Below are 15675 nucleotides of genomic sequence, written 5' to 3' on the forward strand. Positions count from 1 at the left end.
GATAGTCAAAGCTATGATGTGAGGTCACTGCCTGACAATAGGAGGAGCCAGGACTCAGTAGCAAATGTAGGAGTTTTTCCAAATGCTTAATTTTAGAGTGTGGCCAGACAATGAAGAGGGCACAATTAGCACTTATCCAGCTTTAATATGGAATCGGTATGAAATTCCAATGGACGGGATGCCGGCTGTCAGTACACTGACAGCGGCTTCCCGAAGGTTGAAATCCTGACAGTGAAACTGTGAATACTGTTCCCCTGCCCTATTTACTCTCTAACCCTCCTTTCCTGTACCCTAATACTAACCCTCCCTACCCTGCACCCCTTAGTGCATAAACCTAATCCTCCCCCCTTAGTGCTTAACCCTAAACCCCCCAGGTGATGCCTGAACCTAACCCTTCCTGCCCGGAGCCTAACCTCCCCTCTCCCGCAGCCTAACGCTAACACCAAAAAAACAAATACAAGGTAACCTATGTACAGTCAGGTGCATAAATATTGGGACATTGACAGAATTTTCATATTTTGTCCTCTATTCACCACCACAATGGCTTTGAAATGAAACAAACAAGATGTGCTTTAACTGCAGACTTTCAGTTTTAATTTGAGGGTAATTACATCCAAATCAGGTGAACGGTGTAGGGATTACAACGGTTTCTATATGTGCCTCCCACTTTTTAAGGGGCCAAAAGTAATGGGACAAACTAAACAATCCTAAATCTAACTTTCACTTTTTAATACTTTGTTGCAAATCCTTTGCAGGCCAATTACAGTCTGAAGTCTGGAACGCATAGACATCACCAGACACTGGGTTTCATCCCTGGTGATGCTCTGCCAGGCCTCTACTGCAAATGTCTTCAGTTCCTGCTTGTTCTTGGAGCATTTTCCCTTCAGTTTTGTCTTCATCCAGTGAAATGCATGCTCAATCAGATTCAGGTCAGGGGATTGACTTGGCCATTGCATAACATTCCACTTTTTAGCCTTAAAAAACTCTTTGGTTGCTTTTGCAGTATACTTCGGGTCATTGTCCATCTGCACTTGGGCCCCTGGATCTAGGTTGGCTCAAACCGCACACCCAGCACCCATATAATACTTACCTCTCCGGAGTCTCACGTCGGTGCTATCAGCGCTGTAAAATTCGCGTGGAAAATGGAAAATATTCCCGGCGTTTTGACCATGCGCAGTAGGGAAATTGCCGGGAAAATGGCTGCCCAGTGACCTGCGCATGCGCAGTAGAGAAAGCAGGGGACCCCCTCCTTTCTTAATACGCCCCTGCTTGGTGCATAGGTGTAGTTATTACTGGCTGACACACGATAAAAGATTTTTTATTTGTGATACTGAGAAAAACATGCAGCACTCATAAAATTCTGTTATATTACTATTTCTATTGTGGTCATGGTGTGGGCTGGGAAGGAGGCTTTTAAAGGCAACCGAACCCCCCCCCCCCCTGCGTTTTCCTATGAGATTGGAAATGGGAGGAGGAATGAGTAGAGAGGGGAGGAGACAGGATGAATTCTTAAACCTCCACCTAGCTAAAAGAAAAGTCTAGATCCACCCCTGAGGAGTCCCTCTGTGTCTCTGGAAGTTGTTACTGGCGCCTTCAGTGTACTGAGTGTAATGGTCCTCTTGGTGTTCACTAGGCCACAGCCTCATCCAAATGACAAGACCAGACAAGCTAAATTACAAGACAAGGCTCTGGTCAGGACGAGACTGAGTGAGGCTTAGATGAGAACAGATTATGGTAGATGGAGAGTGAGAGCAGGAAGTGTCGCTGAGGTCAGGGTTACACTTACGGACCACACAGCAAGATAACCTGCTGCTCAGAGACTGAGGAGTTTGTACAGCCAGAGAACCTGCTATATTGGGCACATGGGAAACAGGGCCCGATTCAGACCCGCTCGCTTGATGTGTTCGCACGCAGCCATCAGCTGCCAAAGTATGCAAATTCCGCGATCGCACGGCAAGACATTAGCACGCCCACTATGACTTGCCGTGCGAGTGCGGTGTGTATTTAGATGCCCACCAGCCTGTCATAAGTCACCCACTTTCCCTTAGTAATACACGTCATCTCCAGGAAGTGTATTAAACAATCGGTAACATCGAGTAACATCGGACCCATACCAGCACTTGTGGCTGACCATACCCTACCGCAAGCACTGCGAGCGCTGCTGTGTGTAATTCAGCCATGTCACGTGTATTATGACGCTGCGTCTTAATTATGCACGCCCCTGAAACGGCGTTGAGACACACAGACACGCCTGTGTTCACACTACCACACCCCCGTTTCCATCAACCTACCCCTGTCACCACCCACAAACAGCTCGTCCTGTCACTCATTCTAGAGGCGTCTATGTACAGGGTGCGAACGTTTCCCGATCGCATGGACTAGTTCGCGCACTGCATCTTGTACGCATGAGCACATTGCAGACATCGGCAGGCTACGTGCGAACGCATCCTAGCGAGCGGGTCTGAATCAGAATACCCAAAATACAGAGCAACCGCACAGCAGAGATATTCCAGTACCAGTTGCTGCCTACAGCCACAGCTCAACCCCAATTCTTTACCAATATGCGGACAGAATGCTGGCATGTACCACACACTCACATGTACCATACATCATACTCTCAGGGAACACAATACACCGTTTGGGGGAAACTGGACTGGTCATTGAGATGTTAAACACCAGTCACCAAGTATTTAATGCTCAAGTATTCCAGTCACCAAGTGGTTAATGCCCCTGTAAGCCAGGCACCAAAGGGTTAATGCTCATGAAAGCCAGCACCAAAGGGTTAATGCTCATGTATGCCACCCAGCAAGTGGTTAATGATCGTGTAAGACAGACACCAATGGGTTAATGCTCACGTATTCAGTCACAGCCACCAATGGTCTGCCAGCCTGCCAGTCGCTTGTTACTTCATAGACATATATTAATGCACTATCTGACAAGTAGGGTTCCAGTTTTACTCAGAAACATGAAATAACCCAAATAGGAGCTCACTGCTCACAACCTGTTTTACTAGGTGACATTACAGGATGAAGTAGGTGAACCACAATTGGGTTAATGCATGTGCCATGGGCAAACACACAAATGTGATTTGTAAATGTATGGTAAAGGCTGCCAGGCACTATCGGACTGGGACGTGAGGGGTTCACCGGGGGAATGCAGTGGTAGGCGCCCATGCTTAAGGCATGTGGTCATCCACCAGAGGGGGTGTGGTCATCCATCAGAGAGGGTGTGGTCATCCACCAGAGAGGGTGTGGTCATCCACCAGAGAGGGTGTGGCAGCCACCTCAGATGCTTGGCTAATCCTGCTCCACCAGCTAACCGACCTTCTAATAGAGTAACAATCTATAATTTGAGGTCTGGAACCTGATACCTAGAGGAGGGAATGGGCCCACAGGCAATGGGGCCCATCGGGGATTTCCCCTGTATCCCTGTGGGCCAGTCCAATCCAGCTGCCAGGTTTCAGTGTCTGTATGATGTCTTTATTCATTTATTACAAGTTTAACAATTCCGGCATACGCAGAATTTACGCACAAGGGTGATGTTACGAGCGAGTCACGCGGTAACAGAAATGTTTTGGAAAAGTGTAGGATGTTCCTGGGCCGTGACTGGGATTTGGCTAAAGCGATGCTCAGAGATGGTCCGACTCATGGGCGTTTTATGGGAGTGTCACCGGCGTGTCGCTGAATCAGATGCTCAGAAATCATCAGCAGCACTCGACTCCTGCCAACTGTGAGGGAACCAGCCGGCACTGCACACAGGGCAGTCCGCACCTCTGGAACCTCCCTGCCCCCCAGTAATAACGGGACCACGGAGGTTCGACCGTGAAGCCACGCCCCCTTCCCACATGGCCAGGTACCTGTGCATGAGGCCACATCCCCTTTCACGGGTGCACGGCTTAGCCACGCACACAGCGTTCCTCCCCGCACCGGTTGACACCGCGGGGAGGGATGCCACTGCACAATAGAAATACCATATAATACTAAAGTTGCATGTTTTTAAGATCCCCTCAGTGTCACAAATGAAATAGTTAGCACCACCTGTCGATCTTTTAAAATGTGTGCACCAACTAAGAGATCTGGAAAACATGCACTGTTAGGGGAGCACTTATATAGACCATCTATAGGATCAATTTTTAATACTGTATAATTATACACTATCCCACAGGTTCTCAAACTCGGTCTTCAGGACCAAAAACAGTGCATGTTTTCCAGGTCTCCTCACAGAATCTCAGTGAAATAATTAGCTCCACCTGTGGATCTTTTAAATGTGTCAGTGAGTAATGAGTACACCTGTGCACCTGCTACAGATGTGCTCAGTTACATTGTGACTGATCGCGCCACAAATGTGTGCACGCATGGCGCCCTGCGATTCCCCGCGCCTGCATATGCTACGGTACGCTATTGCATAATATATTCATACGGAGGCGCTGATGTAGCTTGGCATATCTGTAGGTCACCTGGAAAATGTGAATTGTGTGGGGTCCTGAGGACCGAGTTTGAGAACCACTGCACTATCCAGTACATAAGGAGACCATTCTGTACATATATGTCCAGGGCAGTGCCAGGTTTGTTTGCTGCTCCCCCAGACTCCAGAACTTGCTCAAATGATCTGGAATGGAGCTCACATCTGAAATAAAAATGTTCAGCTCAGGCAGGATGGCCCTACTGCCACATATAATGGTATACTGTGATCGCTGGTCCTGTGTATGTCGGAATTATTACATAAACTATACTTCGTATGACATATATTATAGCTGGATAAGTACTGATTATGCCCTCTTTGTGGACTGACCACACTTGCTTTAAAATCAAACATTTGGAAACCGCCCCTCTAGAAATCCTGCATTTGCCCCTGTGCACGACTAGAATCTGTAACTAAGTGGTTATTTTATCTATATAAACCAATCATCTGATAATGGCTATATAGACCAATGTAAGAAACCAGCCACATCCTCCCTAAGCTGCGCCAGCTCACTAATGGACTGCACAAAGCAATTAACTAATTGTGAGATCGGAGAAACCAGTAAATATATGATGGCCGTAGCCGTTACAGACTGTTCTTATGGTACATAGTACATACACATATAAAGATTTTCTGCCCAACCATCCAACTAGTTGATTGGTTGGAATGAAAATCTGGTAACGTATGGGAGTAAATGATGATCAGCAATTTGCTCCTAAATGCCAGAAAACAGGTGAAAATGGTCGTTCAGACAAGTTTTGTTAAATGTTTGATCTAAACAATTTGTACAAACAACAGTTTTTGTCCATTTTCTGCTGTTTGGGAGCAAATTGCTGATTGTCATTTGCTGTCATACCTTACCAGATTTTCATTCCAACCAATCAACTAGTTGGCTGGTTGGATGTAAGTTGGTCTAGTGTGTGGCCAGCTTAAGAGATGGTATTGCCCAAAGATTGGTGTGTCACGCAATAAATCATTTTGCACCACCTACGCTCATGTCCAACTTTCTTTTTATTGTTGAACGACAAAGTAGCAAAACAGAAATGAAACTAGATAGATGAACATAAAACAATGTACCAGGATTGCCCTGTGCAAGTGCCTAATTTTACTTAGATATAATTCTGGCGCAAGTAGCTGTCTTTCTTTTCCCCCATCTCTTACAATCATCATTTCTCTTTCATCCACTAGGGGACACTGGAGGTGCTTACGCTGGGGTATAGAGGCGTGGATAGCTGGAGCTGGCACTTTAAAATGTAGAAGTGTGAAGCTCCTCCCCCTCTATGCCCCACCAGCCCTCAGTTTAGAAAATGTGCCGTCGGAGCTGGTCACAATCTGCTGTGCTCCAGCAGGTCACATAATTTATTTCTTTTATTTGACACTATTATTTATCTTTTGTTTTATTATTTTAAAACATCTTTTACATTATTTTTCTAGTACCCTTCGCCACCTCTATAAAGGTGGGGTCCGGGTTACTGGCACCCTGTTAACCTCCTGGGTTACAGGAAGGAGTGTGCAGTGTTTCACCAAAACCATCTGACTGCTCCTTACTGCCGCACACAGCACAGACTGCCGGACACACACACACTGCCGGACACACAGCACAGACTGCCTCCAGGAAGCAGGGAGGAGAAGTGCTGATCAGAGGAGCCGTCCAGAAGGGAGCGCAGTGAGTACAGATCACTTGCACTTTCCCCGACTCCTGCCCCGCCGCCAGCGCTGGCTTCAGAGAGCGCTATATGGGGTACTCAATGATTATGCTTCTCCCCTCTCCCCGCTGATGAGCGCGGCTACCGGCTCCTTCTCAGCGGGGGCTAGCGCAGGGGGGAGGTGGTAACTGCAGCTTGGTGGCCATTTTACAATCCCTCGGACTTGAGGAGAAAGGGGGCGGAGCCTAATAGCGCGTGCTCCCTGGTCTAATTAACGCGGCAGTGGCTGTTACAGCAGCGTGGGGGCTGCGTTTAACCTGTTGTTTGCCTGCATCTCTCCACTACAGGTAGTGTGCAGGCACAGGCTGAAGGCTGATTCTCCTGTCTACATCCCTGGCAAGAGGCTGTGAGTAACACTGGGGTGTCAGTGCAGGGAATCTAATCTGTGGGAGGGGGTACCTCTTCCTCTGTGTCCCAACCAGCCTTCTGTTTTATTTCAAATCACTGCTGTGTCTATTGTGTCTGGGTGACTGTTGTTTATCCATGTCGAACAAAACAAAAGCGGCTCAAAAGATGTTTGTCTGTTCCCTACCTGTAGTGGAGAGATGCAGGCAAACAACAGGTTAAACGCAGCCCCCACGCTGCTGTAACAGCCACTGCCGCGTTAATTAGACCAGGGAGCACGCGCTATTAGGCTCCGCCCCCTTTCTCAAGTCCGAGGGATTGTAAAATGGCCACCACGCTGCAGTTACCACCTCCCCCCTGCGCTAGCCCCCGCTGAGAAGGAGCCGGTAGCCGCGCTCATCAGCGGGGAGAGGGGAGAAGCATAATCATTGAGTAGCGCTTATAGCGCTCTCTGAAGCTCTCTCTAAATGTAACCACAAACTAAGCCGCATGCCACTGGGTCCACGTTATGTGATGCTTGTATAACACTTGATCCACCGATGGCTATTCCTGACTCAGTTGCTCCTCCATGGGCCGCTGACATGGTAGGAGTTATGTCAGACTTAGCGTCAGAGTTAGCTGAGGCACGTAAGTCTCAACCTCCCTGGTTTGCGTGGCTAACCAAGCCTCTAGACACCTTGGTACAGGTTATGGGCACAGCGGCATCCGCACCCTCCACTTCCTACCAGAGACCGAAGCGTACTCTGACGACTGTTCTCCAGTCAGAGGAGTCGGAGGAAGAATTCCTTACTATGGAGAATACCGAAGAAGGGGAATTGGAGGTTGCATTACAGGACGATACCCCTCAGGAGTTAGAGTCCACCTCTCCCGGGGTGGAATCTTTAATTTTGGCGGTCAGAAAGACTCTCAATTTACCCGAGGATATAATTCCTCCATCACAGGAGTTTGAATTATTTAACGAACAACCGAAGAGCTCTGCAGTTTTTCCGTTCTCGCAGCAACTTCAGCAACAGCTCTCAGTAGCTTGGAAACAGCCGGATAAGAGATTCCAGATTCCGTGCCGGTTTTCATCTAGTTACCCTCTTGCTTCATCCATGATGGAAAAGTGGGAAACCCCTCCTCCAGTAGATGCATCTGTCTCCCGTCTCTCAAAGAAAACAGCACTCCCAGTACCGGGAGCTACAGTTCTAAGAGATCCGTCGGATCGTAAGTTGGAGACAACGCTAAGATCTATTTATACAGCAGTGGGTGCTCAACTCAGGCCCACACTTGTTACCGCTTGGGTTAACAAGGCTGTGGTTTCCTGGGCTGATCAATTGATTACAGGTTTGGACTCAGGTAATTCCAGAGCAGAGTTACGTCTACTAGCAGAACACATCCGTGAATCTGCAGTTTACATGGGAGAAGCTTCAAAGGATATCAGTCAGATTAGTGCTCGCATATCTGCTTCGGCGATTTTGGCCCACAGAGCCCTCTGGCTACGCGCTTGGCAAGCGGACGCAGAATCCAAGCGTGCGGTGGAAAGTCTACCATTCACTGGCGACATGCTGTTCGGGCCGGAATTAGACAAATGGATATCCCAAGCCACAGGGGGTAAGTCTTCCTTCCTCCCGTCAGCTGCACCGGCTCCCAGAAGAATTTACACGGCACCTTCGTTTAATTCCTTTAGGGCGCCACATTCCTTTCGTGGTAGGACCAGAGGTGCGCCCATGCAACCAAGAGGTGGCAGAGGTAGAGGTCGTCCACACACGGTTGCTCGTAGACCAGAGCCTAAACCAGCTGAGAAACAAGTGGCATGACGGTCTTCCGTCCCACCTGGGACCATCTGCAGAACCATGGATCCGAAGACTAATTACCCTGGGGTACCGAATAGATTTTGAGACCTCCCCTCCACCTCGGTTCTTCACTACAAGTCTGCCAATACAGGCAGAAAGAGCCAAGGTTCTACAGGAGGCTATCCAGTCTCTAGTAGTATCTTCTGTGATAGTTCCAGTTCTGGAACTTCAACGAGGTATGGGGTTTTACTCAAACCTGTTTGTAGTACCCAAGCCGGATGGCTCGGTCAGGCCCATCTTAAACCTAAAGTCTTTGAACCGGTATCTGAAGATGTATCGTTTCAAGATGGAGTCTCTAAAGTCAGTAATAGCGAGCTTGGAACCAGGGGAGTTCCTATTATCCCTGGATATCAAGGACGCATATCTCCATGTTCCCATTTGGGAACCACACCAGGCTTTTCTGCGTTTCGCCATTTTGAAGGATCATTATCAATTTCAGGCATTGCCGTTCGGGTTATCCTCGGCTCCCCGCATCTTCACCAAACTCATGTCAGTCATGATCGCTCTCCTTCGGTCATCAGGAGTAAACATAATACCTTATTTGGCCGATCTGTTACTCAAGGCTCCATCAGTGCCTCTTCTATCAGATCATGCCTTACTGACATGTCACATTCTAATCCAACATGGTTGGATAATCAACTTCAAGAAGTCGAATCTCAATACGTCCCAGAAACTTTTATTTCTGGGCATGATATTGGATACGAAATCTCAGAGAATTTTTCTTCCAACAGACAAAGCCAAGGATATCCGACTGTTAGTTCAGCTGGTCCTCAAAACAAAGACTGTGTCAATGCTTCTTTGTCTGCGTCTCTTGGGGAAAATGGTAGCTGCTTTCGACGCACTACAGTTCGGCCGGTTCCACTCCAGGGTGTTTCAGCTGGACCTGTTGGCACAGGGGTCAGGGTCTCATCTGTTCCTACATCGACAGATCCGTCTGAGCCCGGTTACCAGAGTAGCCCTTCTTTGGTGGACACAATCCAGCAATCTGTTAGCGGGAAAACGGTTCGGAATGTGGGACTGCATCATCATAACCACGGATGCCAGCCTTCAAGGATGGGGCGCAGTAGTCCTCGATTATCACTTTCAGGGTCGATGGTCCCCTCTAGAACAGAAGTGGCCCATAAATGTGTTGGAACTCAGAGCAATTTACAATGCTCTGATAGAGGCAACAGAGTTGCTAAAGGTTCGTCCGGTAAGAGTTCAGTCTGACAACGCGACGGCTGTCGCTTACATCAATCGCCAAGGAGGGACTCGGAGTCGCATGGCTATACGAGAGGTAACTCGGATCCTCCGGTGGGCCGAGAATCAGTCAATAATCCTGTCAGCGGTATTCATTCCGGGTGTGGACAACTGGGAAGCAGATTACCTAAATCGACAGGATGTCCATCCTGGGGAATGGAAGCTTCATCCAGACGTGTTCAACGCGCTGATACGTCGATGGGGATGTCCTCAAGTGGATCTCATGGCATCACGATTGAATCGTCAGCTTCCAGTATACGTGTCAAGAACTCGAGATCCGCAGGCGGAAGCAGTAGACGCTCTGACAAGTCCGTGGACCTACAACTTCGTTTACCTTTTCCCTCCGATTCCACTTCTTCCTCGTCTTCTAAAAAGAATAAAACAGGAGTCAGCCTTGGTAATTCTCGTGGCCCCGAACTGGCCTCGGAGAAGTTGGTTCTCGGACCTTCGGTCCCTATTAGCAGATGATCCGTGGCCCCTTCCTCTGCGCCCGGATCTTCTACAGCAGGGCCCTTTCATACACCCCAACTTAGCGCAGCTGCGTTTAACGGGGTGGCTCTTTAAACTGATATCCTAAGACGTAGAGGTATCCCAGACGTGGTTATTCCCACCATGCTACGCGCCAGGAAGCCAGTTTCGGCTGCGCATTATCATCGCATCTGGCGTGCTTATATCTCATGGTGTTCCAGTCGGGATCTTCCGTCTAGAACCTTTTGCTTATCCCGGTTTCTGCTTTTCCTTCAGACGGGTCTGGATTCTGGCCTTCGTCTGGGAACCTTAAAGGTGCAGGTTTCTGCCCTTTCCATTTTCTTTCAAAGAAAATTGGCCCTCATTCCTGAGTTTGCAGACGTTTCTTCAAGGGGTCTTGCGCGTGCAAACTCCTTTTGTACATCCAATTGATCCATGGGATCTTAATCTAGTTCTTCTGTTCCTTCAGTCGGCCATGTTTGAACCTTTGGAGGAGGTTGATCTTAAGCACCTATCATGGAAGACGGTAATCCTCCTGGCTCTCGCTTTGGCTCGTAGGGTTTCGGAATTGGGGGCTCTTTCCTATAAAACTCCTTACCTAGTGTTTCATGCGGATAGAGCGGAACTCCGGACGATAGCCGCCTTCCTTCCTAAGGTCGTGTCGGCTTTCCATATCAATCAGACTATTGTGGTACCATCGTTGGTGGAGGACTCTGGTTCTTCTACCTTGGATGTGGTTAGGGCTTTCCGCATCTATGTTGACAGGACTGCTTCACTTCGTAAGTCGGAGTCGCTTTTTGTCCTCTATGATGCGGTTCGGAGGGGTTGGCCAGCGTCTAAGCAGACTTTAGCACGTTGGATCCGGATGACTATTCATCAAGCTTATGTTAGTGCTAACCGTCGGCCTCCTTCATCAATTTCGGCTCATTCCACACGTTCAGTGGGTCCGTCATGGGCGGCCGGTAGAGGAGCATCTACGTCACAATTGTGTCGTGCGGCCACTTGGTCTTCAGTTTACACGTTTGTCAAGTTTTACAAATTTGATACGTTTGCCTCTTCGGCGTCCTGTTTTGGCCGCCTTGTTCTGCAGGCGCCACGGAGCACTCCCGCCCGTGGGGATAACTTTGGGACGTCCCCAGCGTAAGCACCTCCAGTGTCCCCTAGTGGATGAAAGAGAAAATGGGATTTTGGTAAGTACCGGTAAATCCTTTTCTCTGATTCCACAGGGGACACTGGACGCCCATCTCTGCGCTCTATGCCTGCCTGTTCGGTTTTGTTCTGTATGTTGTATGATTCAGTTATTGTGTTCTTCTCTCCCTTTCACTCCGCTTGTTCTCCACCTCCTCTTGGTCTTCATTTTCTAAACTGAGGGCTGGTGGGGCATAGAGGGGGAGGAGCTTCACACTTCTAAATTTTAAAGTGCCAGCTCCAGCTATCCACACCTCTATACCCTAGCATAAGCACCTCCAGTGTCCCCTGTGGAATCAGAGAAAAGGATTTACCGGTAGGTACCAAAATCCCATTTTTAAATATAGCAATCATCCTACCACCCCTCCTCTGTGTCCTCCAGCCTCTGCATTACCCAACTCAGCTTCTCCGTCCCTCTGTGGGTCCAACCTTACCCTGTTTATAATGTAAGCTCTTGCGATCAGGGCGCTCTCTCCCCTTGTGGTTTATGGACAATTAGACCATACTTACCTAATCTCCCGGAAGGTGTGGGAGACTCACGTTTTTACAGGTAGTCCCCCAGACCCCCGGAAATGTGGATGGATCTCATGCATCCCGCCAACTTCCTAGTAAAGTGGGCGGAATGGGGAGATAATACCGGTAATCGTGGTCCGTAGGGAGGGGACAGGACTAAAATATTGCAACTTGCAGGGCCTAATGATGTAAGGAGCCCAGCCCGCCCCCAATGTGGTCAGCTGCATCTCCTCTCCCGAAGAAAGATAAAATCGAAAAGTTTGAATTAAATAATCTGCGGATTATAACGATGTATCTGTAAAATTGGAATTTGGTTGTTAGTGTCCTGTCTGATCACTTACAGCATGTACTATGTAATATTGCTGTATGTGCCATCCACTGTGTAAGACAATATGGAACCCTTGTGGTGCCAGATAAACAACAGATAATTGAAATAATAATAATAATAATAATAATAATAATAATCATCATAACAATAATAATTAATCATAATAATCTATAGCACATTTATTTCAAGACCCTGAATATATCTGATTGTGTTTCCTGATATAAAGATACATATTATCAATGGTTTGCTTATCATTACATATCTGTTCTATGCACATTAGCGTATAATTGTACATAGGTAAAATGATTAAGAAACTTGATAATTGCACAACATATTGTAACAATATTATTAAAAATTCCTCTTATAGGGTGAAACATTGAAGCTATCACTAAGCGGCAGGCTTTTAAAGCCACAGACTTTCAGCTGTTTTGCCAACATGATTTAATACAGCAATACTACTAAATGTATTTGTGTTACATGCCATTTTATTGCTATTTTAAATCCCTTGGACAAAATCGAAGAAAATCTGCGGCTTTGAAAACTCGCTGAAATTCAAAAAACTTAGTAAATATAGCCCCCGGACTCCTGTATTAACACTGGGCAACATATGTGCTGAACCAAAGCAACTAATCAGCAATTAGCTTCCATCTATCACAGTGATTCCCAGTGATTCTCGGTCCTCAAGGCACACTAACAGTCCTGGTTTTAGTGATATCCATGCTTAAGCACGGATAGTTAAATCAAAATAACTAGCCTTAAAACCTGGACTGTTAGTGTGCCTTGAGGACCGTGGTTGGGAACCCCTGATCTATCAAGTGCAAGTTAGACAATTACATTTTTCATCTAAATGTCATATTAGTAAATGATCCTTGCTGTACTCAAATTAATTTGTAATTACAATTTTATAACACTTTATACAGTTTAAAGGGTCTAATATAGTGGTTCTCAAACTCGGTCCCCAGGACCCCACACAGGTCATGTTTTCCAGGTCACCCAGCAGGTGCACAGGTGTATTAAATTAATCACTCACTGACACATTTTAAAAGATCCACAGGTGGAGCTAATTATTTCACTTGTGACCTGAGGACCGAGTTTGAGAACCTGTGGTCTAATATTTTAAATAGGCATTTTACTAACCCCCTGCCTTCTCAGTGGTAGGGTCCCTGCACACTTTTATACAGCTGGGACCTCTGTGAATGACTTTTTGGTTCTCTCCATGGCAGGAGAGATATGACAGAGCACTGTATATGAGAGCCTTATAGCAGCCATTTTTATCTCTCCCCTATACGGAAAGATATGAGCAACACTGAAGGAGATCAGCAGAGGTCCCAGTCATACCTGTCTTCTAAATACAGTTTATGACCAGGTCCCAATTCAGGGAACCCCACCAAATAAATATTATTGGGAAGGGATTCAGTAAACTTCATGGCTCAAGTGTTAAACTCCACTGACAGTTGCATGCTTTGCTGATCCATAACTAATCTTCCTATCCACTATTAGTGCCTATGGGTGAGATGTATCAATCAAGCATCGCATTTTAATTGCGATATACATCCTGCCTTATCGCATGCATTCTGGCGTTAATAACACACAAACACAATTAAAATCACATAGGACAGCTCTTCCGAAAAGAGATGTCCTGTGCAATGATAGGACTTCCAGGGTATTTGACGGGAGTCTTTCTGTGCAGGCGTTGCTGATGCCCGAGCCGCGGGGGACACTGGGAGGGATTCTATTGGATTCCTCGCAAGGAACAATCCGATAAGAAACGCATAGGCTTCTATTAGGCAACGCCTACCAAGTACAAGCTCCAGAAAGTTTAGCTTTCCGGAGGTTTGGACATATGAGGAATACAGTTAAAGCTGGAATTCTTCAGTTTTGAGAATTTTGGCTACATTTTCACTTTAGTACATCCCACTCTATGGGGTCTATTTACTAAGCAGTGTTAGGAGACAGAGTGAAAAATGATAAGAAAGTGATAAGGTGCCAGCCAATCAGCTCCCAACTGTCATCTCACAGGCTGTGTTTGAAAAATGACAGTTAGGAGCTGATTGGCTGGCACCTTATCACTTTTCACTCTGTCTCCTAACACTGCTTAGTAAATAGACCCCTGTGTCTGTAGTTGACATCATGGGGGAAATTCAATTGTTGTGTGGGCGGTGATTACATTGTTCTGGGCTCTCATTACGCTAATTCACACCCTATTAGATCAGGTTTAGCCATGTTAAACAGCTAAACCCGTCTAAAGTCCTGGTTAGGCCACCCTAACCAGGGGTTTCTCGCACCCTCCTTTTTCTCACACATTTTTGCTCGAGGAACGTCCTGTGAAAGTTCCAGGCGGGCACCGTGCAGTATATGCAGCCGATCGGGTGTCCTGAGGGCGCCCGGTCAGGGCTGCATTTACCGGAGCTGCCGCTCACGCCCCACCTGTGTGACGTCATGGCGTTGCGCACTCGGGGGGGGGGGCGGTTCCGGCTAAGGGTGCAATTGTGCCCTGGTTTGACTCTGCATCTCCCCCCAAATCTCTGTCCATTGTAGCTCAACCAAACACTGTAACACAAATTCTGGTTGCCTGAGAATTGCTGAAAAGTATAACTTACCCAAGTCAGCAGCAACAGGTAAAAAAAGTTCTTCATCATTTTAGATGAATGGAGAATAAAGAAGAATCTGATGAAATAAAACTCCAGAAGCTACGATATTGTGTGTCACATATTCCTAGGTAACCGTGTACTGAGAACTGGCTTCCAGTGTCTACTGTAGAGATAATATGTATAACACCGCAGTCACGGTTGATGGTATTACCCACATACATGCACATTGCCTGTAGAAGACACGCCTCCAGTTACTGCACGCTGAACATCAGCCCACACTAAGGGGAAATGAGTTTCTTCTCTAATCATCTTCTCTAACCACAAAACCTGCTATATGTTACCAGTGACATGGCTTCCCAAAAAGAATGTCAGTGCCAAATGTACGTAAAGACATTCTGTGATGAGGGAGGACAGTTGTGTCATCAATCAGGTCACACTATGACATTTGCAATATGTATTTTCTTTTCGCTGTATATTGTACTGAGAGATGAGCCTTGGTAGCTAAGAGTAAACGGTTAAAGGTCACAATATTTATTTAGTAATATTTTTCTCCTACCCAGCACCCGACCTTCATCCCAATGGCGGACACCCCCTTTAATCCTGGTGCGGAACACAGTACTGTATCCTTCACATCGCTGTATCCAACCCTCAGTCAGAAGCTTGTTAGCGCTTTTGGGGGGCTATACGCCTTCTAGAGATGGGGTACATTTACATCATCAATGTTTGATGAATACAGTCATTTTGACATCCCCATATTAATATATGGGGAGTGTGGAAATTAACGGAGTCGGACTTAACGAGGAGATTATTAGTCCTATCTCCTGCGTTAAGTCTTTTCATGAATAACAGTGATCCATAATTATGGAAAGTAATAGCTTAAAAAATAAACTTTTGGTTTGATGAATTAGGGCCCTTAGACGCTGAAATACAAAATCGTCCAGAAATCGACCTAAATCGTCCTTTAATAAATATACCCACAGGGCTTCTTTATATGATGGTAC

General features: G+C 46.8%; 2 protein-coding genes across 2 annotated transcripts in view; one reads left to right on the forward strand and one right to left on the reverse strand.

Annotated features, from left to right (window-relative positions):
* LOC148505782 (lamina-associated polypeptide 2-like) overlaps positions 1-12455 on the forward strand; it is a 29936-nt gene extending 17481 nt beyond the window's left edge. Inside the window, exons 3-5 of the mRNA XM_088447768.1 lie at positions 1634-1691; positions 7346-8213; positions 12451-12455. Of these exons, the coding sequence (XP_088303894.1) occupies positions 1634-1691; positions 7346-8213; positions 12451-12455 (931 nt within the window). The remainder of the gene's footprint in view (positions 1-1633; positions 1692-7345; positions 8214-12450) is intronic.
* The window catches only part of TNFRSF25 (TNF receptor superfamily member 25), a 103639-nt gene extending 88917 nt beyond the window's left edge, over positions 1-14722 (reverse strand). The window contains exon 1 of the mRNA XM_088447769.1: positions 14684-14722. Coding sequence (XP_088303895.1) covers positions 14684-14722 — 39 coding nt within the window. The remainder of the gene's footprint in view (positions 1-14683) is intronic.
* Between the last annotated feature and the right edge of the window lie 953 nt (positions 14723-15675).

The sequence above is a fragment of the Taudactylus pleione genome, unplaced genomic scaffold (assembly GCF_031769625.1).
Source record: "Taudactylus pleione unplaced genomic scaffold, aTauple2 ptg000437l, whole genome shotgun sequence".
Classification (NCBI taxonomy): domain Eukaryota; kingdom Metazoa; phylum Chordata; class Amphibia; order Anura; family Myobatrachidae; genus Taudactylus; species Taudactylus pleione.